The following is a 24228-nucleotide window of genomic DNA, read 5'->3' as shown; positions in this document are numbered from 1 at the left end:
AAAAAATATATATTAGTTTTGTAGTTTACCAACAACTTCTTGACCTTCGGACAGCCATCAGTCCTTATACATTATTTTACAATTTTACAAAATATTATTCTTGACCATCACTGATTGATTGAATCAATATAATGTCAATACAAAATCATAATAAATAAATTGAAACCGATATATAGTCAGATCAGCATATATCAATCATTATAATGTGAATTTTCTCATCATCATTGTTATTTGAGTATACTAAATGTGCTCATGTTCAGATACATGTAACACTAAATCTATTACAGATTTAGTGTTACATGTATCTGAACATGAGCACATTTAGTATACTCAAATAACTATTTTGAAAATTTGAAGTTAATTTTCGACTTTTCTTAGTCAAAATTCAAAAAGCATCTTATTTCATCTTATTAACAACAATCTGTCATTCTTAGCTTCAAAGCTCAATGCTAAATCCAAAAAACCAACATATGTGGCTAAGCATGCATGTTCTATATCATATGATGCATGTTCTATATCATATGACATGTGCCTGTACGAGGGTGTATTCAAGGAACATGTCACCTGTCGATGTCAGCTTCCTCGGGCACTGCGGTCAACATGACTGACTTGTTGTTTGCTCGTTTCACTAGCACTTTCAGAGGCTTCCCAACCTGATCCTCCATGATGTCGATGATCTGTAGAAGAAACAGCAATCGACGACAGTACATTCTGCTTTGGTAATGTCTTTACTTCTTTTCCACACGCAACAGATATTGGATATGGAAGACAAACATATTGAGACAAACAGTGTCTACAACACATTTAAATAAATCTAAAGTCTTAGGATTGAAAACAGATGCATGTGTATCTCTGGCAAAAACTATTTTAGTACCTTTACAGACTGAAGTGCTGATTATTCCAAATAAAAAAAGACAAAGCAACAAATCCTAAACGAAGTTTCTTGGGTGATCCGTTTGCAATGCAGTTAGAAAGAAATAAATCTAGTTACGCTAACCAGCAATATGAATCATAAATGCCATCATGAATGGCAGCAATTAGGCACAAGGAACTGAGAGTATGTCTGAAGCAGAAACAGGATATGTTCCATTGAAGAAGATAATGATCGAATTGCATCTAAGGTATAAAAATTATAGTTTTGAGATTCTAACCTAACTTACTTTTGAGTATCATCTTTGATGACCCAATTTTGATAATAATGTAATGCAATAGTTGGGCAAGCTAATGCAATTTCAAAATTGCATCAGTTTCCCCCATGTGTTTGCCAAGAAATTTTGACTTGCTTGGGAAAAGCTTCTCCTGGTATCCACACTAGAATGATGTTTGACTATTTGAATGTCAATCATGAATATTGTGCTTCATAAATGAATGGTGAAAACAATTTACAAGGAAAATAAATCCAATCATCAACGTAATAATTTTTCTGACAGATTAAAGCACAAGACCTAAAGTTGAGTACGTAGTCCAGTTCTGAACAGGATGAGACCTAATTGCTTTCGCACATGATTCAAGCATGAAGATTGCTGTGACTTGGTTTCTAGACAATTTGAGTGGAAGTACCTCTTTAATGCCTCCAACTGGTTTACCATCAAACTCCACAACTACATCACCTGGTCGAAATCCTGCACGGTCAGCAGGGGATCCTGGAGTTACCTGGTAGCCATGTCACTTTATCATTTAGTAGGTTATCCTCAACATGATAATAAAAGATAAAAAACTGATTGATAGAATCAATGAGCCAGCTAATGCACAATCAACCAAGGTATGCAATATCGTATCATACCAGTGTTTCGAGGTTGGTTCGGTATGGTATGATACCATGTACCAAGCGGTACACCAGGACACACCGAGCGATACACCAGGACGTACCGAGCGGTTTTATATATTTCTTCCTCTTACTATAGCACTGTAGCACGTTTCGTCTGGTAGTAGGCGATCCGCGTACCGGTATGTCGTCGGACCAGTACATACCGCCCGTACCGGATGGTACCATTCAAAATTGCATACTATGCAATCAACATTATCTTTTATTTTTATTAAATATCTTTGATAAACAAATCATTTGTGGAGAAGACCAATTTATTATGTCCAAAGCATGTAGTGAATAAGAAAAATATGAAGCATAAATGGTTGACATGTATGACAAATAATGTACTTTCCAATGTCCTTGCAAGTTTACGCTTCACCAGGTATGACAAGTTTGTAATTAAGAATAGATGAGTGGGCTCATGAAAAAAAAAATCTCTTTCAAAAGCAGCTTCCCGTCCCACATGTCCATGTCATTCATTAAGTCCAATCCCTTCATAGCATTTCGAACAATGGGTAAAGAAATATGATAGCAGAGGTTTTCACGTCATTACCACTCTAAGTTGAGGAAAGTGAGAACAAAGAAAAGTTTAAGGCACAGGAAAGATGGTGCCAAGGGCTAGATGCGGAGAAAGCGATGACCTGACATATTTTTCTGCAGGAAGCTCATTGTGCATAGGTTGACCAAATTAAAATTTTTCCTCCAGTCATTTATGGAAGCAAGGTTCCTTTCTGGTAAATCACCGATGATATTAGTTTCAAACTCCAATTTTTAGATCCAATTTATTTTCCATGTTCCCCTTATGCCAAAAAAAAAACCTAACAAGCACTATAAAAATAATCTGATATGGAAAAGCATTTATAGTTTACTCATAGCATATTATCACTAGACAAAACTTACCACAGGCACTAGTACACCTTTCACTACATCTGGAAACGAAGCATCTTTCTCCTTAAATTGTGCAATTTTCATTTCATTAAGATCGAGCATCTTCAGTCCAAGCCATGGTCGGACTACTCTTCTGCACAAACATTTTTTTACAAACAAACAAGATATTGTTACTAAATTGTTATAAAGGCTTTAATTTTACATAGATTTAATTTACACTATATTGTGTTCTTAGGGTGATCAAGGTCAAAAAAGTTGTGGCATAATGTGATAATTCAATGACAATAAAGTTGAGTATAAAAAATGATCAGAAGCTGAAATCAAAAGGTAGAACAACAATCAACAAACTTTGTTCCATATTTATGGCAATATACAAGACAACTGCAAGTGGAATGATGTCAGAAATTTAGTGTCGGTACATTGCCTACCATATCATATTGTTTCCATCATCTTGTTGGGTTTATCAGCACTACATGCCACATATTTTGTCACACTATATGATGAGTCGCATGCCCATGATTGTGTGATAAAGCAATATGTGACTGTACCATATCAGTGATCAACCAGTATGATCATATGCTTATTCAACCTCTAAATGAAGGAGAAATACAAGTCAACACTTAGACTACAGGAGACAAACTTTGCTCCTACATGAAAACAAAAATAAAAATAAATTGCTAGGATTATTTTTTTCTTAGTATTAAAGAGAAGCCTAAATCTTTTTCAGCAGAAAACACATCCTCAGAAAATGCAAATTCATTATAGGAAATAATTCTTAGAAGGACCTCAGAACTGAATCAGAACTTCAAAGAAAGTGTTCTACAGAACAGTGAAAATTCTACAGAACAAATGAAGAACTCTTACTTCAAAGTTCTGATTCAGTTCTGGGCCTCAAGCTGCATCAGCAAAGACGTGATGAAATTTAATTCATTTTGCAATTACTTTTCTTAATGTCCCTCTTCTCCTTGGTATATCCATTATTAATCCTCATCTGTTTCGTAATCTACCAAATGAATTAAGGAATTCCACATGGCACCTGATCAAGGCTATTTGATACTAGTCATCCCAGTGATTGAAAGAGGCGCTCGGGCGTTCGCCTAGGCGCTCGGGCGAGGCGAGGTGAGGCCCGAGCGCCTCGCTAATGTCCCAGGCGGCGCGCTTCAAACAGGCGCTCGCCCGAGCCCAGGCGCTGGGCGCTTTGGGCGAGCGCCTGGGTAAACCAAGTGACCGAACCAGGATTTTAGGTCTGGTTCGGTCCTGGTTCGGTTGTTAGTTGGTTCAATCGAACCAACTAAACCGATATAACCCTTACCCAACCCTAACCCGCTGCCGCTCCCGATCTCGCTGCTCGTCGCTCTGCTCCCGCTGTCGTTGCTCGTCGCTGTCGCTGCTCGCGACTCCCGCGAGCCCTCCCACTGCTCGCGCCTCCCGCGAGCCCTCCCGCGAGCCCTCTCGCGCCTCCCGCTCCCTTTCCCTTTCCCGCTGCCACTGCCGCCGCTCGCCGCTCGCCGCTGCTTCCTCGTTTCTCCGTCAGGCTCAGTATACAGTATACTCTTAATATTAAGTTTATTTGAATTTTGAAATGATTAATTTTCAATACTGTTAATAGATTAATAATATATTATTTTGATTTTAATATTGTTAATTTTTATTTTGATGTAAAATTTTATTGTTTTGAATTTTGAAACTTTTTGTTAATGTGATATTGTGATTTTGTATCTTAGATTTTCTTAATTTAATAGCATATTTTTATTTAAAATTTTAAATAATTATATTTATTAATTATATTATATATTTTTATATTTTAGCGCCTCGCTTCGCTCGGGCGAGCGCCTAACGCCTCGGGCGTTTTTGGACCTTGGCGCTTAGCGCTTTTTAAATCACTGAGTCATCCTACAAGCTCATGTACACCATTGGGTTGTCTCATGTTGACACTTGGTTTAAACCCTATCACTTCCACTATCCCATACTAATAGTCTCTAGCCTAATGTTTTATGGTCTCCTCATGCACGTATTGATTCTATAATGACACACAAATTCAGACGACAAGCTGAGGGTCATTGTCAACTTTGTCCCTATAACACTTGTACTTATCTTACATGGTAAACTTAACTGCCTTCAAATTTGTGTAGATCTAGGTTAGATGCACATGGATCTAAGCTAGATTGACACGGATCTAGGTAAGATCGGTATGAATCTAGGTCAAATCCATGAATATCTAGGCTATATCCATAAGGATCTAGTCCAGACCTGCAAGGACCTAGGCTAGATCTGCACATAAAATATATCCACCTCATCCCCAACATTGTTCTAAACTTCGCTTTGGCACCAACACCACCACCTCTAGTTTTTCTTTTACCTCCATTATCATGGTTCCAACATCTTGCTAATACCCTCTGACCTCCACCATCAAGTCTACTACAGTAATTAACAGCTTACCCATGAAAGGATAAGGATAAGATGTGGGGTAAGGATATAGGAGAGAAGCAAAACTGCCAATAAGACGCATTAGAGACAAAATGCTCAAAATATTCTTCTCCTATTTGCTTGAACTAAATGACAGATAACTACACTCAACAGGACATCATTTAGGATGTCACTAAAGAATTGGACCAAGAGGAACTACTAAAACAGAAAAGCCTAAGTGGTGTTCTAAGTGAGAACAACCAAATTAAATAAAGCATACCCGTTCTTTCTCAATTGCTCAACTATTTTAATGACCGAGTCAATAGGCACAGCAAAACTCAATCCATCAGCTGCGGCAACTTTCATGATGTTAACACCTACAACCTCGCCATCAAGGTTCACAAGGGGTCCCCCAGAATTTCCCTACAGGATAAAACAATTGATGAATATATAATATAATATTAATCAATCATGGTAGAAAATGTTGGACTACAAAAGTTAAGACAATCAAATATCTTAAGATTCCTTCAGCCTTGCAAGTTTCAAAGACTCGCCGATCAAATAATTGGGAAGTGAGCTACAATTTGTTCTTCTTTGCAAAACCATAATCATGAAACCTTACAAATGAAACAGCAGAGAAATAGTAGTACATATAGCAATTTTCTCCTTTATAAACACATTTAATTTCCTTCAATTAAATTCTTTGAGAACCTGCACAAACAAAGCCAAAAAAGGATAGAAGTGCATAATGATGAGTTTTAGAGATCATATATTATGTTCTTTAATCTTTTTTTGGCAGTTTTCACACTAATGAATTAAAAGTCACGCAACCACTTCACTGAGGCAAACAGAACCAAAATATTCCAGCCAACTCAAACAAATATCAGCAAGTAGGTCAATTGTTGTAAAGTACAAGCTCCCAGCTCAATAATAGTCGAGAAGGGTTGTAATAACAATAATGAGGGTCACTGGCATCATCCAACAAAAGAATATAGGAAGGTCCTGGAACAAATGATAGATGCACAAAGTTTATTAAATAGAAAGGAAAAAATAACAAGTATTCTTACCTCATTAATCGCACAATCTGTTTGCAGATACTCCCTTCTAACTCCACCAAGACCAAGGTCACTGCTTTTCCGATCAACACAGCTACATATAGAAAGGAGAGTTAAAAGAGAATCACAAAATAAAAAGAAGCCAAAAAGACTATTTTCCTTGACAGCATAAACCCATAGTACTAAATTCAAGATGAAAGCCACAAGCTTCTGATATAATATTGAACAACACTTTAATCAAACACAATAATTTGTAGTGAAATTACAACAATCTAATACATGCTCATGAAATTCCTGGAATAACTGACAGCAAATGAGGAGAATTTTTATGATAAAGTAGAAATTAAACAAGAAGCACAACATCTATGTTAAAATACCTTACAATGCCAGATGTGATGGTATTTTGCAGAGAAAGTGGGCAGCCCAAGGCAATAACCCAGTCACCTGGACGAAGCTTAGATGATGATCCAAGTTTTGCTGCTGGAAGTGGAGTTTTAGATTGTATCTTCACTACAGCAATGTCTGAAAGGAAATCAGCATTAACCACAATGCCCTCAAATTCACGGCCATCTTGTAAAGTCACACCAACCTATTTTAATTTAAGAAAATAATAAGTAGAAATTGGAGACAAAAGGCTAAATTTTAGGCTTTTACCTCAATGATAAAGCTAATTCAATTTACTAGCACTAGCGAAGAACTTAATTCAATCATACATATATAAGCATGTGTTTCCCTACCTAAGTTAAGATTCTTATGACTGAAAAAAGAATACGACATGGCTGACCTTTCTAGTTCTTTCCCATAACATTTTAGGGAGAAAACATGTACGGAGAAGATGAGACTCAATAGGTCCATTGGCCCAAGAACTTGAATGGAATGAGCCCTTGACAACATGGCCATAATGCTCAAGCCCATACCGGCAGTAATAATTATAACAACAAGTATATACTAATCAACTAACCATCCACTTCCAACCTGGGGCTAATTTGGGTTACAGAAACTTCCAGACCAAAGGCCCAGAGTCCTCATTGAGGCCCAACACATATCACTTTCTATCGTCAATGCTAGGGCATCAACCAAACAAGCCTTGAACTTCTGAAAACTCCAATCGTCATGAACAAACTTTATATTCTGTGTTAGCTGGGTTGCAGGTAATATCTTGGAGAAACCTTCAAAGAGTTATAATGCCTAGCTAACCAAGAACACTTCTGACCTAAGTGACATTCCTCGAGCCTTGGAGACATTGTAGGCCTCTTCCAGATTACTACAATTCTATACCCTACCAAGGTCCATTAAGATTCCAGTACCAATCTTCACTCCTAAACTAAATGGCATAACCTTGATTGTTTCCAACTGTATCTACAAAGCATTTATACTTGCATGCAATAAAAGAGATCCTAAATATAATATCAAACTGTCAGTAATAATATAGTCTCACAATGTTCCATACTAAGTAATGCCTAATGGACTTAATCATGGAGTTAACTATAAAATCACAGAGCTGCAATAGAGTCCCTAGCATCCTAGACCTGATTTAAGGAGAAAGTTCACAGAATACTGTCATATTGTGCACCAACCTTTCCTTTGGAAACCCTTCTCATGCTATGGAAGTCTGCCACACAATGTGCACAGGTCAAAATCGTCCCATCAGGATCAATGATGGTCCCGGAGCCGATACTCTTCCCAAACATTGGACCATACAGACCTTCAGAAATGTGTTGCCAGAAGTTGCCTGTTAGGTAAGAACAAAAAAGAAATCCCTCGATTGACAACCTGAAGCAGCAAAAAGAAGCATCCTCACCTTGGACGACAGAAATGTTCACCACAGCAGGACCAGCTGCCGCAGCCGCCTCAGCGATAGAGTTCCTTCCCAAACATCCCGGGCAGCACGGCGCATCATCCCGGTTCTTCCCGAGCGGTTCCCTATACGAATTCGAATCCGGCAGAGGGCTCGTGGAAGAATACCGTGTAAAAAAGCCTGCATTTAGAACCAAAGATCGGCCGATCAAGAATGCAACGAGTAAAGAAGAGAAAGGGGGAAGAAACAGAATCCGTTGCTTGATACTAAAACCTCCGGCAGGGCTAGAGAAGAGAGATGGAAGAGTGAAGTCTCGCAAGAACAGCTCCGAAGTCGATGACAGGAACTGCCGCAATGGAGCGGAGATCGAAACGGCTACATCTGTCGACGGGGAGAAAGGCGAAACTGAGAAGCCACAAGATGGTTGAAAAGAGCGAGAGAAGCAAGGGGGAGGAGAACAGTAGGGATACTGGTGGGATGGGAGTGACCATCCGAGGAGGAAGAGGAGGAGGCAAGGGCCGCGCCGCCATAGAAGGCGGTGAGAGCGAGGAGGCCGGTGGCCGCGCTGCGGCGGGGTCTCGGCGTTAGGAGGCGTCGGAACATGTGTCACCGGCGTCGAGCTGAAGCGATCAATGAAGCCCTCGCTCGCTCGCTCCTCTTCTTCCTTCTTGGCGGCCAAGAAGGGATACGCCTCCGACTCTTCTGCCAGCGAGCCGAAGTCCTAAAATAAAGATATTTCTAAATCCCTTTTTTTTGCGATTCTTAGCGTATTTTGGTAAACACCACTTTAAAATAAATACACGCAAAATCTCCAAACTTATATACATATCCACGGAATTAAACAGATATATATATATATATATATATATGACATTTTTAAGCAACAAATAATATTATTCCTACAATTTTACCAGATTAAAAAAATCATGCCATTTAGTTACAATTTTTGCATAATATTTTTTACTTTTTTAAATTCGTAATACTAAATTATCATTCGATTTCCAATCTTTGATTTATGGTCGACTGATTCCATCATTTGAAACCACTTTTCACCAGTAAAACAAGAAAGAAGAAAGAGAAACAAGAAAGATTGTGACAGTACATGAAGATTGTTCCCCAGAAAAACAAGAATGAAGAAATGGGGACTGTCTTGCCAAGGAAAAAAGGGACATAATTGTGTCATCATATAACAAGGAGATATATACGTAGATAGATAGAGCGAGCAAGCTAATATAAACCACTTTTCACCAGGCTTACTGTTAAGAGACTGCAAGAATTTGTAAGCAGATTTGACAGTAAACTCGTAATGAGTATCAAAACTTCATAATCAAACATCCTCGTTAGGATCCATAGGAAGATTAATCCTAGAAATTTTTTTCCTAACTCGTAATTCCATCCGCCATCACAAAGAAATCAACTCTCTTTGGACTCGTTTCAAGTATTGAAGTTGATATTGGGGTCATTTCTTCTTTCTTGTGACTCTGCTGCAAAGAAATGAACTATCACCATATTCTAATTGCTGATGCAGACTCTACTCATTCATACTGAGTCGATCCCTTATGGATTGCTTCTCAGTTTATTTATGTTAACTGGAATCTGGTATAAGAAGAGGATCTAAGACTGCTGTAGCTAGATTAATTGAAAGGCAAACTGTAACATTCAACTGAGAAATTATTTTTGTCAGAAACATAAAACTTGTTATATTTGATTCAGCCATCCATGAACCAAGTGGAATTTCCTGACCTTGAGCTTAGAAGCTTGAAACTTGAGCTTTCAATCTGGCAGCAACATTCAAACTTGGGAGCTCTGAGCTTTTGTTTTCTTCTGAAACACCAAAAGAAACTAGTGTCAAGTGAACAAGAGCTTGCAGATTCTTAACACCGTATATGGTAGTCTTAAACAAGTGCTGGATTTAGAGAAGAAAGATCGTCACTGTGAAATAATGGACAAAATAGTTTGAAAGATGATCTCACCGAATTGAGAAAGAAGACTAATCTGGTGCTCAACAAGTATCTACTTGTGCTTCTCAATACAACGTGAATGGATGTTACTCTCAGGACTACTTGAGTTGACACAATCTTCTTGATGAAGAAATAATTTAAAACTCCTCCATTGTTTTAAATAAAGTAGACCATGATTCCATGACCTTTAGAGACAATACCTGCTTCATAAACACAATTTTAGCAATCGCAGATAGGCATGAAAATGAATGAATATTTCCCTCAGCATTGCTGAACACATGTGCCACTTAATCTATGGAGCTTTGACATGTTAAGACTTAAGATATGACTAGCCTTATACCATTTGATCATAAACACAAATTATTCTAGCAAAAAAACTAATGGATAATCTCTCACCAGTCAAATTCCTGAACTTGCTTCTCTCCTTTTCCTTTTTGTAATTATTTTCATTTATTTTAAGACTTTTGGTCGGGCGTAGTCTTTAAAAATTTAAATAATCCCAATGACCATCTCTGATATAAAACCCTATTGAATAATTCAGATGTTGGGCAGTATTATATAGCTTTCTGACTTGTGTTTTTTCTTTACATACAATGGATTTTGGTTACTTAAGAAAGAAAGGATAGCTACTGGGTCAAGCAACAATCAATGAGAGCATGCTTACAGCAAAAGAAGCTTCTTTAGACTAAATCATTTTCAATGTGTTCTGCTGTGTCAACTTGGGTTCTTATCCAACTCTAGAAGATTTCTGTTGTCTCAACTTGGATTCTTATCCAAACTCTTCCTTTCCTTTATGATTTAGAATAATAGAATATGTTCACTAATTTAGCATTGTTTATGTTTTCTTTTCAAATTTTCTTGTTCATTAACCATCTATTCTCTTTGATAGCTTCAATAATCTCTCAGTGTAAATCAAAAAGTTGACTTGGCATTCCCCTCATCCTCGAAAACAGATACCAACAGAATCATAAATAATCAAATAAAAAAATCAGTTATATTATCAAGTTTAATAAAAGATTGTCAAATACATAAATAAACATCCCATATGGATTCAGTGGGCCTTGAGCAAGCGACGAAGGGAATAAGCCACCATTTTAAGTATGAACTATCTTGGTACATACCTTGTTGTGATCAATTTTTGAGGGCAGGTCTTAGTATAATGGAAACGTTGTTCTGGTTCACCCTACTAGAGATTTCAGTGAATGAGTATGCAAATAAATAGAAACAAAAATTCTTAGCAATATAGAAGAAGTAAAAAAGGAAAAAAGAATCATATGGAAAGTTGCTTCTGTGCCCTTCACTTTAGTCATTTTCTTCTCGTATCCAGCATGACTTATCCACAAAATTATTGTCATATATATATATATATATATATATATATATATATATATATATATATATATATATATATATATATATGTATGTATGTATGTATGTATGTATGTATGTATGTATGTATGTATAGTCTGTGTGTGTGTGCATTGTTCACGCTCAAGTATCTTTATTGTGCAATTTAGAGGGCTCAATTCTCTTTCATCAACATAGACATTGTCAAGCAATTTTTTTTAAGAAAAAAAGGACATGGCTTTTGTCCTTAAGTTCATAAATTTAGGGGCATGGATTGAGACAACATTGTTTTAGTAACTTGAGATCATCAGCTCTCAGATCATCTATCTTTATTTGCAATTTATTATTCATTTCTCCATTAATCAATTGGTTAGTATATTTATCTTACAGAGAAGGCAGCAGCCTACAAAAGTACAACTTGGAATGATCAAGTCTCTGTCAACTGCCTGATGATGAATGAACATATTGAGAGCAAGCTAATATAAACCAATTTGCAAATAAGTGAATCATGGACCTAATAAAATAGTATCATTTCTAAACCTTCTGCTTTCCTGTGTTTCCAAACTTGTTATATGTAGGATCTTATCTCTTTGATTGAGACCCCTTTCCTCAACTTGTTTTATTCGTGCTGGCCCACAGCATGAGCTTTCCTTTTCTGATTTTCTATCTACTATGGCAGTGATAGATCACAAACACAAATTATGGATACCCCTGTAAATCTATCATCAACCATCAGCAAGTTTGTTATGCATAATTCTATGCCTCGAAAGGGCTATGATCTCTCTAACTTGCATGCAAATATAAACATGGAACCTACTTGTACTTTGGTCATCAGTCTGCCAAATCATGGTCCTAAGTTTCAATTCCTTTTCTTTTATTTTTAGATCTATCCAGTTGATTGTCCATTTCAGTAGTACACAAATGGTCTCTCTGAAATTTTCTAAAGCAACAACCAAATACAAGATTACCATCCATCAAAAAAAGAAGAGCAAAGTGCAATATATCACACAGAAAAGATCATTTTGTGGTTATATGATGCATTTCAAGAAAAATAGAAATCTAGGTCTGTTTGCACATAGAAATCTAGGACAATTAACTGTAACAGATCAGATAGAAATAAATAAAGCAAGTCCTAAGTTTAATTCACATTTGAGACTGCTCAAGGCTCGTGGAATCCCAATCCATGTTCAGAGAATGATTATTGCAACCATCAACCAGTTCATTTTCTTGAATTGGTTCCAACATCTCCTTTGGCCAGATTTAGTTAGAACAACATATTATGTTATTTAAAAGATATTATTAGTTTTTTACAAAAAAAAATAATCAAATTTTTCCCAAAAAGATATGCAAGTATCCTGAGGAAAAGAAAAAGAATGGTTTTAGTCTAGAGAAGATGTCCTTATTGCCCCTGAGTTCTGAATTATAGAAAGCTGAGTGATGAAGTCAGACCTTTACCAGAGGATTTCTTTCCCATAAGTTGTTTTGCTATGGCTTTGGTAAGGCCGTACTCTTCTTAGAGCTGGAGAGTTTATTTCAAGCTCTTGAACTCCACCCTCCACCTATAGCACAAGCACGTCATCCCGTAACTACGCAGTCTCACACTTTGTTCCATCTAAGTTGCTGATGAACTTTCCGTACTTCCCAAAAGAAAGCAAATAAGTTCAGCAAAGCAACACCATTTTTCACAATTAAGGCCATGTCATCCTTCAATCCTTCTAGAACAGACATGCAAGTGAATGCATGTGGTATGCTCAGATTCCTTGTCCACTTTCCCAAGAAAATCTTCTGCAAATTGATGTCAGGCAGGAGCCTCTCTTGAGGTCCTCTTCCTCTCATGCACTTACTACCATCCAGAGGAAGATGGAGCACTGGACACAGTTATCTCAAGCTGGGGAAGAGAAGAGAAAGGAAGTCTTATTCAAGAAAAGTTAATAGTGTTGTATCAATGCAAGGATAGTATCCACCTATCATGAATGACCCCACTACTTGGATGACCTGATCCCCAGCACGACTACCAAAAGCTTCTAGAAGATTAGGAACAAGCACATCTATACTAACAGATACTCCGCCAACTTGTGGACAATAAATTACTTATGCTGAAATTTTAACATTTGATAATTGGTTTGCTAAAGACATGGCCAAAAGCTTATAATTGTCCTTTGATTTAGGTTCTTTTACATTGTGAATTGTCACAAGATACTGTTCCAGGGGGTCTCTTCATTGGTATCTACTGATTTAAGAATACTGAGTTATATCTTCCTTCTACCATCCTTGTTGAACACTTCTACAGAGGACAATTATGTAATAGAAATTCTGCTCTCTCTCCGACATTGGTCTCTTAAATTCATACACCTCAGTAGGTCATATCTGCATTTTTCTGCTTTGCACTACACATGCACATACATAGAGCACATGGAATAATATAATAACAGAAAACAGAGAATATTATCTTAGGATAATTCAGCAAGGAGGAAAATGGAAATTAAGATAGTGTTATATATTAGCTGTCTACAAATATATTCTATGTCCTTTCTCTTAGAATCATATGCTATGGTAGCTTTTGTCTTATGCATCTAGATAGCGTTCTTCATGAATTAAAATTCCCTAAGTAGATCTAGTGATGTGGAACCAATCTTATCTATCTCTTATTCAAATAAATTTGATTAATTTAGCAGTTATTTTGCATATCATAAGTTGCCACATGACAACATACCGAATAATTCTGATCTTGTTTCCTAGTTTATTCAAGCAAGAAAAAAATATGGAAAAAATTTAAGAAAAATCAAATTATGATTATAATTGAAATTTTCAAATCCTGATGGAAATTTTGTAAATTAGATCTCTACCAGGATTTGATTATCTTTTTCAAAGGGAAGATCAAATTATCTTTTTCAAAGGGAAGATCAAATCATATACTTACCAGGATTTGATTATCTTTTTCAAAGGGAAGATCAAATCAAGAATATTATCTTTTTCAAAGGGAAGATCAAATCATATATTTGATTTGATTCAATTGTAAATTCTTTATTTTTATAATTTTCTTTTATTTTCATGTACTTAGCCTATAAAAAGGGACAAGAACATTATACTGCAAATCAATCAGAAACGAATCAATGAAATAAGTTATTTTCCTACCTCGAGTGTGACTGATGCGAGGCCACATTTGTTGAGTCGTGTGGAGGTGTGAGACCTTCATCCTAGGAGTGTTCTCATTGAGTCAAAGCGAGTCTGGAAGTTATCCTTTTGTTTTCCTATTATCTTTTAGTTACCATCTTCTATTCCTTTCTTTTATGTTCCTCTATTATCAAAAATATTCTATCGCTCTCTTCCTACATCCTCTAGTTTTTCTGAGGGTAACCTACACGGATTTGAGTCCACCAAGTGTGAGCACTTCCATGTTATTAGTTCCCATCAAGAGATACATCCAAGTCAGCAAGTTAAAAAATATTGTCAGATAGGTTTCCTGGTTCTTGATTTTTGTTCTGTAGAAGTCCTTCAGCCCAGACCAATGCAATCATTTACATACACAAGAAATTCTAAAAGTCATAAGCATCAGAAAATAAATCTAACAATATGATGTTTGAGAACAACTTTCAAGAAACAGGTTAAAAGAATTCAAGCTATTGGCATGACCATGGATATATTTGCAAAACTGCTTGACTACTACATATATGTCAGACTTTGCACAATCATACAAGGCTAGGGATTGGATAAGACTTTCATCCTTATCCTTCTAGAGAAAGGAAGTGCTCAATTGTGGTCCATGGTATCAAATAATTCCCGAAGATATTTGTTATATTCATGACTTTGGATCACATCTCACTATCTTTTGCTGTCTGCCATAGTCCTTGATTGGAAGACTCAAGCAAGAACAAAGAATAAAAGAAAGCATAGGAAGATAAGCACCTAGCTGAAGCCATGTGAAAGTATTTTTATCAGCTTAAATTAAAGCACCTTCTTCCTGCACAGAATTGTTCAAGTGTGATTTTGGACTGACTTGAGCTTCTACTGTGTTTTTCAACTCAAAACCTTCTGACTATAGTTTTCATGAGGTGTAATGCAGTAATTGTTTTTGAACTGCTCCATCTCTAGTCACAGCCTCTCCCGTCACAAGAAGCAAGGCTCTCAGATGCGTCTTTTTTTCCACCTAAAATCGACACCCTCCAGGCATAAATGGCATCACTTAGCCAAATTCCATGAGCTCCAAAACAAACAGTCAACATAGAAGATAAAATACTAAATAGCATCCAACCAACTGATGAAATGACAAGTATCTCCCAAACCCATATTTTATAGCTTGAAAACAGCACAAATTGCATCATCTAGCCAACCCCCCCACCACTTCACCCCAAGACAAACAGTTCTGCATGACATAGAAGACAAATGCCTCACTCAATGGCCTCCATAACCATCATCAAGCTGCTTAAGGATCCCCTAAACTCAAATTCTATGGCTAGAAAACTGAAGGAAGCAACTTCCACATCAGGCAACCAGGAAAGCAAGCTTTCAATATTTCTTTTGCAGTTCCTTCCAAGTCAAAATCTCCACCGCTCACTTTTCTTGTCTATGTTCCTCCAATCAGATGTGGCTTGTTCTTTCCAATCCCCAAAGACCTATCATTAATTGTTTATTAGCCTATCCTATCCTATCATTAATTGTCTCTCACCTCACTTGGCACCACAGTCATCAGTGATACAAAATTAACTATCAGAATGCTGTATAGTATGGAAATTCTGCAACCAATATCTTCACAGTAACGCTATGCCAATCCATTTCTCATGGATTAGCTCTATTAGGCAAAGGACACCCCACTTGATAAAGCCCTGCCTCCTCTTCTTAAAACCCTCAACCCATCCTTCCCCACGCCACAATTTTTCCATCCATACTGAAGTGGTGTTCAAGAAAGCTTCATAAATGAGTAGAGGCACACAGCATAGAGATATATAGATTAAGAGAAATAGGATGGGAGGAAGAGAGAAGAGAGAAAGAGGGACGGAGAGGGAGGAGTTTTACAAGGCTTTGTTACCGGGTTTGCCGGATGACATAGCTTTGGACTGCCTCGCCCGAGTCCCGCTCCGATTCCACCCGGGTCTCCGACTCGTCTGTTGCCGCTGGCGCGATCTGGTCACCGCCCCCTCCTTCCACCAACGCAGGGAAAGAATCGGGACCGCGGAGGACCTGATCTTCCTCGTTCAGGCCGTCGTCCCCGTCGAGAAGTGTGGCGATTCTGAGGAGGAGAAAGAAGGTGGCGCCGTTTGCCAGCCGCCGGTGTATGGGCTAAGCGCCTACAATGCGACGCTGGGGTCGTGGCACCGGGTGGCGATGCCTGCGCCGGTGCCGCTCTTCGCCCAGGTCGCGGCGGTGGGGAGGGAGGTCGTCTTGCTGGGGGGCTGGGACCCGGCGAGCATGGAGCCGACGACGGAGGTGCGGGTGCTGGACCCGGCGACGGGGGGATGGCGGCGAGGGGCAGCGATGGTTGCGGCGAGGAGCTTCTTCGCGTGCGCGGCGCTGGCGGGTCGGGTGTACGTGGCGGGGGGCAATGACGGGCAGAAGAACGCGCTGCGATCGGGGGAGTCGTACGATCCCGCGGCGGACGCGTGGGCGGCGCTGCCGGAGATGGGGGAGGAGCGGGACGAGTGCCAGGGGGTGGCGGCGGGGGGGCGGTTCTGGGCGGTGAGCGGGTACGGGACGGAGGGGCAGGGTCGGTTCGTGGGGGCGGCGGAGTGGTACGACGCGGCGGCGGGAGAGTGGAGGAGGGAGGGAGGTCTGTGGGAGGCGGGCGCCGCCGCCTGCGTGGGGGTGGCGGGGGGGAGGATGTGGAGCGTCGGGTGCGGCGGGGGAACCGGTGGGGTGAGGGAGTACGAGGGGAGCGGGAGGGGATGGAAGGAGGTGGCGCCGCTACCCGTGGGAATGAGGCCGGGGCCAAGCCCGTGCGCGGCGGCGGCGGTAGCGGTTGGAGGCGCCGGCGAGAAGGTGCTCGTGATGGCGGTGGAGAAGGACGGAGATGGAGGGGATGATCGCGGGGGCCATGGCGCGTGGGTCCTGGAGGTGGGGTCACGGCGGTGGACGCGCGTGGAGACGCCGATCGGGTTCACTGGGTTCGTTTTCTCGGCCACTGCGGTCCGGCTCTAAATTAAATCCTTGGACCGTTCCGGTTCAGATCCCCCAACCCGGTAAACTCGAGATGGTACCACTGACTCTGTTTCTTGTCTGCTCGCCTCTGCACTCTGTTGATATATACTTCTGTCAAACCTGCATAGACCTACTGCTTCAGTGGTTCTTGAAATAGGTCTCATGAGTTGTGTGAGAGTTTTCTTGTATGATTACCTTCCTTCTTCTTCTTCCTTGTGCTTGGGGAATGGCTCTACTTGTTGTTTCCAGGCAGGAGACCAGTGTATATATAATGCTATATACCCTCTGAAATCTGCTTGCTCTGCTCACTGATGAAAGTAATGTGTTAGAGAATTGGATCTTTGACAATTACAAACTGTGATGACTCATCCACTGAGAAACACTTGTTGTGCCAAATAACTCCCAAGGATTAAGAGAACAGCTTCAGCCTCTGGTCTGCTGCTCTGCTTGTAATGCCTGGCTTCCTGGTTTCAAGTGAAAATTGAATGTTGTGTTACTCTTGTTTAAAGATTGAGATTTTTGGAAGGCGTGATCAGAATCTTATGAGAAAAAGTTTAATGAAGCATGTTGTTTGTTCACAGATATTTCTTCCCTCTTCTCTCACCAGTTCTGAACATTTATGTCATCCCTCTCTCTTCTTTCCATTCCTCCACATATTGTGTGCTTTATGATTAAACTGATTGCAATTGGTGAAGTAGTGGCCATCTTCCACATATGGCTTTAGATTGGGAATACCACCAAAGAAAGGGGACTTTGGACTGTGGAGGAGTTCCATTCTGATCTCTATCCTGCTTATTTAGGCAACTCTGTGGTAAACACTAACCTTGTCTCCACAGTTCTTTGATGTTGCTTATGATCCTGTTGTTTCAAAGATCTTCTGTTTCAGTGAGAGAGAAGCTTCATCATATGAACTCCCTTTTCAGAATTATTACACTATGTTGTAAATTGGCATCCATAATCTCTTCATCCAGTCTAGAATTAGGAGCTGTATCCTACTACTTTATGCAGCTCTGAGCTGAACACCAACCTTGTCTCCAAAATTCTTAGATGTTGCTTATGATATTGCTCTTCCAAAGAGATCTTGTTTCAGTGAGAAGCTTCATCAATAGGAACTCCATTTTCAGATCCACCACACTGTGTTATCAACTGGCATCCTTGTTCTCTTCAACTATCCAGAAAGTGGAGCTGTTTGGTAATCTGTACTTTTCCTGCATTGAATTATTTGATGCATTAATGTGATGCTGGTCGAGATGCATTATGATTTCTTTTCTATGTTGTGCAATAACACTATTTTAATGTCAACCAGACATGAACAAGTGAGTCAGTCAGGCTTGTTCTAGTCCATATCTTTCATAACAATCTTAATTGCTATGCTACATTCCACAGAATCTTGTTTTCTTCTCTCATCTACAAAGCAGCTTTTAACAGATGTTTGAAAACTCAGCCATGCAGTTTCTTGTTATCAGGTAAAACATGGAGTTGATCTGAGATCACCAAAGTCTAGTGAATGGGAGAAACTTGCAGAGTTTTGGCCATATACAGTACATTCTCATACAATTTCTACATCCAGAGCACTCCTTTATTCAATCCAACAACAATTATGTGATTTCATTCTTTTTGTCCTCTTAGTGAGAATTATCTAAAGATTAGTTTGTCATTATTCTTTCTTGGAGGTATATCATGATTCAATCAGAATATCGATACATCGGTCGGATCAATTGGTTCATTCTGCATTTATAAATAAAATCAAATCAAATCAATGCACAATTTTTTCAGTCCAACCATTTGTTTGGTCTAATTCTGATAACTATATCTGATGGATGCATATGCTTCAATGGTGGATGAACCACACTTCATCTCCAACCACTCCTATGGTACATGGAATGTAGAACAAATTCTTACAGAAAAAAAGAGTTATCATCTCCATAATTTGCATGCTGTGAGGCACTGAAAGTAATTACAAGTTAATAAAATACAATTTGGATACTCCATACTATTCAACACGAGGAGCGAAGATTTTCAAAATAAAAAAATAGAGATTTATAATAAAAATATATATATATAAAGCTAGACGTAAGATTTGATATGATTCGATAATTTTCATCTACATTTATAAAGAAAATCAAAAATTTTTTTACCAAAGATCAATTACAAAATCCTTGAGGTATATTCGCTTAAGCATAATTTTCTTATATATTTTTCTCACAAATATATTAGAAAAAAACTCATAAATATCAAAAGTATTATTCGCATCTTTTTTTTTAATAATAATATATATATGAGATAATTATGGATAAATTAATGAGGAATTTTTTAGCAAGATTTATTATCTTTTTAACATAAGAAATCTTAAAATACTTATAAATCATAAATTCCAACACTATTTGCATCGATATCAATAAGAGAAGGCAACTCAGATAGGAAGGCGAAGGGATCCAACAAAAGCTTGTCGCGTGTACGATGATATAAGCGATGGGATTCGGTTAAGTAATAACCCAACATATCTTACTGCAAGCTGAGAGTTTGACGCCATAGCTTTACAGTGTAAAAAAGTGGAAGCAACCACTCTTTGGCACTGTTAGCGTGATTTGGAAGGAAGCCTGTCTCTCTCTCTCTCTCTCTCTCTCTCTCTCTCTCTCTCTACATGAGCGTGATTTGGAAGGAAGCCTGTCTCTCTCTCTCTCTCTCTCTGTGCAACACGCGCACACACCGCAAGCAAACAAGAAACCAGAAAGGAAGGAACGATGGTGACAGCACGTAGGTCGGGAGACGAGGAGGAGACTCGCCACGCCTCCTTTTCACACGGACAACCACAGCAGGGGAAAGCAAGAAGCGGCAAGCATGAAGCAACGCAGCAGCCGGCAAAAGCAGCACCACCGGCCGAGGGGCGGGGGGAGGGGGAGGGACGCATTGGATTCAATGAAGATTTTGTCTCGTAGCGAAGCAAGCCTTCGGTCGACCCCAAGCCGTGGCCGCTTTGCATGCGCCGCCTCGGATCGCCCGCTCTTTCTTCCCCATTCCCTCCCCTCTCTCCTCGACCTCTGGTGAACTTTGTTTTGACCATCAAAGCTGCCTTCAATTATTATCGTCTGTGTTTTGCTTCTTCCTCTTCTTTTCTTGCCCGCCTAAGGATGCAAAACAAATGTCAGCTCCAATTAAGTATTTATTATTATTATTTTTAATCGAATGTTAAATTTCCTATATATTTTTATCCCAAAAGATTCTTTTTTCTATTTAAATAAAAATTTGATAATTAATTGTCATAAATTCTTTTAAAAAAAATTATAATCATCTTAAAACTCAAATGACAAGTTGCATTCAAAATTGAAGTTACACTTTATTATAGTACCAGTCTAAAGAATCTTAAATTTTGATAATTAATTATTTATAAAAATTTAAAATTATAAAAAGAAAAATATTAATCATCTTAAGATCATGTCCTAATAACACTAATCATCTTAAAATTATATCCTAATACTTTCATAAAAAATTATGTTAATAGTAGAAGTTTACCGAGTTACACTCAAGATTAGACTAAGTTATACTCGTAGAACTTGTTCAAAATAATATCTAATTTTAATAATTAATTATCATAAAATTCTATAAAAATTAAAAATAAAAATACTAACCATCTTAAATCATAGCTATATAGTTTAGTAAAATTGATCAAGTTACACTTCAAATTAAACTAAGTTACACTCGATCATAGAATATATTCAAAAAATCTTAAATTTTGATGAATAATTATTATATTTTTTTAAAATAAAAAAATAGTACCAATCGTCTTATAAACATGTCATAGTAGTTTTGAGTTAGTTTTATAGAAGTTGATAAAATTATAAGTAAGTTGTATTCGATCATAGTATCGATTCAAAGACTCATAAATTTCAATAATTAATTATCATAGATTTTTAAAAATAATTAAAAATATATGAATCATCTAACAATCATGTCATTTATAAAAATATATGAATTAGTTTAGTTAAAATTGACAAGTTACATTCAAAATTAAAGTAAGCTATATTCGATCGATCGTAAAAATAAAAAAAAATCTTTAATTTCAATTTATTTTTTTTTTGTCATTTATAAAACAAAATTCTTCAATTAAAGTGGACTGACCTCCTAAACTGGATCATGATATTGTATACTTGTCTGTTCCCGAGGGGGAAGAGGTAAGCTTGACTTGATCACATTCAATCTTTGTCTGCAATTTCTGTGCTGAGACTTGCCCTCTATATCTCTCCACCCCTCGCATGCACACATATTCTCATGCTGGTCTGAATAAACTCGCTTTTCACTGATATCAATGCCTCTTCTTTTCCAAGCTACAACAAAAAAGCAAACAAAGGAAAAAGAACAAGGAACAGAAAGCAATGAGAGGGGGTCAAATGTGATGTTTACAGCTCCTTAGACAAAATTATGACTGTTAAAACTCATGATCATGCTCGTATGCAGTTGCTATTAAACCATGTAAAGTGAGTGAGAGAGAGAGAGAGAGAGAGAGAGAGATGCATGCACTTCTTGACCTTTCTTCAGCCTTGTCTGCATGTGTTTTGTATTCTTTTCTTTTAAAGGTGCATTAACACATTTCTTTACATTGTTTCTGAGCATTTTGGAATAAGAATAATTTGCTTCTTATATATTGTTTCTTATTATAAGAATAAGAAAGGAAATAATATTCTATTAGGAGAAGATTGGGGACAGCTTTCATAAGGATTCATTATGGAAACATTGTAGACAATAATTCTACACAATCTATCCACAAATTCAAATATATTCAGCAAATTAAACTTCCAACTTCTTTAGGATCACTTGCCTATCCTCACCTTAATGTAGCTTCATTCTCATACATATATACATGACATAAAATATCACCTCTACTGGTTTCCATTTTCTCATATCTCCTCCTTACATTCATTTCATTAGAGGGTACATAATCAATTCTTTGTTTGCTCCCAACTGCTCCTGAACATACAATTATAGAGAACCATAAATATGTATGGGTATGAGTCCATATTTTGATTGCATGCATCTCTATCATTTAATAACAACTATATATAAACATATATATATATATATATATGTATATTATAATGTTATACATTTTATATTCAGCTTTGATGTTTGGTAACATAATTGTCCACTTGGATAGTTGAACTTGCACATGTTGCATCTAGCTTTTATGCAACTAAATGTATCCAAGCCACTAAAGTATATAACCATTATTAAATTTAAATATGCAAACACACTTAGATTTGTGTGATTAATGCTGTAGTCTAATGTTTTAGACTTGTCACTATGTTTGGTGTCCTCTTTTTGTTCTTTTCTATTGTTCTTCTTCTTTTTCTAAGAGGTGAAGTGAAGCAGTGAGACAAGACATGCACATGAATTAGAGATCAAAAGGAAGACCAACCTATTCATTTGCCATCCTCTTGTTTGTCTCATGAAGTGTGGCCAACTTGTAAAAGAAGATTGCTTATTTTAGAACATCACTTTGTGCCACTCAGGTGAAAGAGACTTGTGGGAAGACCCACTGATCTCTGACATTTTGCAATTGATTCTGTGATGGACTTTGATGAGGATTGTTTGGTGTGGATGATTTGTCTTGGTTTTTTTGATTTCTACTAGTCCTTTTTATTATTAGTCATGATTTCCACTTGCTTTCTCATGGTAGAAACCAAATACAAGTATCTTATATGAAATAAGTTTGTTGTTTTATAAGTTGTTGTGCTACATTTCTTGATTTCTTTGGCATTATAAAAACAAAAAAGATTTTAGTTAATACTGATTTATCTCGTCTCGAAATCGATCTTCACCCATACTTGTTAGATCAGCATAAATCTTGCTAAATAAAAAGGATACTGTGGACAAAGGCAATTAAGTGAGATGACTGCTGAAAATAAATTGACTAAAATCAGGGTTTGTTTATTCCTTTCACATTTTTGGTTCATTCATTCAGAAATCCAAAGTAAGATCTAATAAAGTGAGGTTTTATGATAAATAAATGGATGTGAATTTTGATATAGAAATATAATTATTGAATCAAAAAAGATATTTGTAATCCAAGAGAACTGAACATTTCTCTTTTATTCATTCCAAAGGATAAAAAGGGGGTGAAGGTGGAGCTCTTGGGGGTAAAATCATGGTATGGCAGAGGGAGGAGACTCTCATGTTGGTGGCACAACTCAGTGATCAGAGATAGTGCTCTCACTAGAAAGAAGAACATAATATGAGCCCATAGAATCCACCATGCACCATATATTATAAATAATAATAATAATAATAATAATAATAATAATAATAATAATAATAATCTCCATAGGTCCCATTGGTTTGTGATCATTTAGCATCTAATGTTCAACATCCTAATGTCTGCTATTTACAATCAAATCAAGTGGAGACATACAGAAAAAGAAAGGTCCTGATATAATTACTCTGGGTTTATTTCTTCATTTCAGGACCAATAGTTTTGTGCACCTAATGCCAAAGATGGGCAAATCAAGTTAAGATCACCTATACGTGATACATCATACACCAGGACCATGTGGAGCAATTATTAGGCACATCAAAATAAAGACATCAGAAATGGTCCTGATTTCATGTGCCAATGTGCCAAAAATCTGCTGCTGGCAAAGATAATCTTTTGGAGTGTGATCCTCAACATGATTCCAAATATGTCTCATTCTCAAATTTGAAGCTCAAGTATTAGACCACTTTTTAGGTTGTGTTCAGCAGAGCAAATCAACTCCTTGTAACCAAAAGTAATATGATGAACAGTGTGCTGTGAGATTAAGTGGTAATGGAAGTTTTTGTTGTCTTTAGGTGGCTGAGAGG

General features: G+C 37.7%; 2 protein-coding genes across 4 annotated transcripts; one reads left to right on the top strand and one right to left on the bottom strand.

The window, feature by feature from the left end:
* Nucleotides 1–384: 384 nt before the first annotated feature.
* Nucleotides 385–10065, bottom strand: LOC135622746 (putative protease Do-like 14). Of its 3 annotated transcripts, none has more exons than XM_065124863.1 (12): nucleotides 9928–10060; nucleotides 9698–9778; nucleotides 8425–8675; nucleotides 8228–8335; nucleotides 7958–8134; nucleotides 7734–7861; nucleotides 6534–6745; nucleotides 6169–6250; nucleotides 5382–5524; nucleotides 2708–2828; nucleotides 1561–1653; nucleotides 385–677 (listed from the first exon to the last, which is right to left on the bottom strand). In XM_065124863.1, exons 3-12 carry the CDS (start codon nucleotides 8555–8557, stop codon nucleotides 561–563), a joined length of 1314 nt encoding a protein of 437 aa, XP_064980935.1. In that variant the 5' UTR covers nucleotides 8558–8675; nucleotides 9698–9778; nucleotides 9928–10060; the 3' UTR covers nucleotides 385–560. The 3 variants fall into 3 exon arrangements, with proteins under 3 accessions (XP_064980935.1, XP_064980936.1, XP_064980937.1); XM_065124864.1 differs by having other exon boundaries at nucleotides 8443–8675; nucleotides 9928–10059; XM_065124865.1 differs by lacking the exon at nucleotides 1561–1653 and having other exon boundaries at nucleotides 9928–10065.
* Nucleotides 10066–15717: 5652 nt separating this feature from the next.
* Nucleotides 15718–17702, top strand: LOC135622745 (F-box/kelch-repeat protein At2g44130-like). Its single transcript, XM_065124862.1, has one exon. It carries the CDS (start codon nucleotides 16225–16227, stop codon nucleotides 17392–17394), a length of 1170 nt encoding a protein of 389 aa, XP_064980934.1. The 5' UTR covers nucleotides 15718–16224; the 3' UTR covers nucleotides 17395–17702.
* Nucleotides 17703–24228: the final 6526 nt, after the last annotated feature.

The sequence above is a fragment of the Musa acuminata genome, chromosome BXJ2-9 (genome assembly GCF_036884655.1).
Source record: "Musa acuminata AAA Group cultivar baxijiao chromosome BXJ2-9, Cavendish_Baxijiao_AAA, whole genome shotgun sequence".
In the NCBI taxonomy this organism is placed as follows: Eukaryota; Viridiplantae; Streptophyta; class Magnoliopsida; order Zingiberales; family Musaceae; genus Musa; species Musa acuminata.
This window is presented reverse-complemented; position numbering and strand designations above follow the sequence as displayed.

Bases quoted from the DNA above. Each gene is read 5' to 3' on its own strand.
- LOC135622745 (XM_065124862.1), top strand. From the start codon at position 16,225: ATGGGAGGAAGAGAGAAGAGAGAAAGAGGGACGGAGAGGGAGGAGTTT.
- LOC135622746 (XM_065124863.1), bottom strand. From the start codon at position 8,557: ATGTTCCGACGCCTCCTAACGCCGAGACCCCGCCGCAGCGCGGCCACC. The intron at 8,336-8,424 runs GTATCCCTACTG...CCCCGTCGACAG, and splicing joins TGGTCACTCCCATCCCACCA to ATGTAGCCGTTTCGATCTCC. The intron at 7,862-7,957 runs GTGAGGATGCTT...ACATTTCTGAAG, and splicing joins GAACATTTCTGTCGTCCAAG to GTCTGTATGGTCCAATGTTT.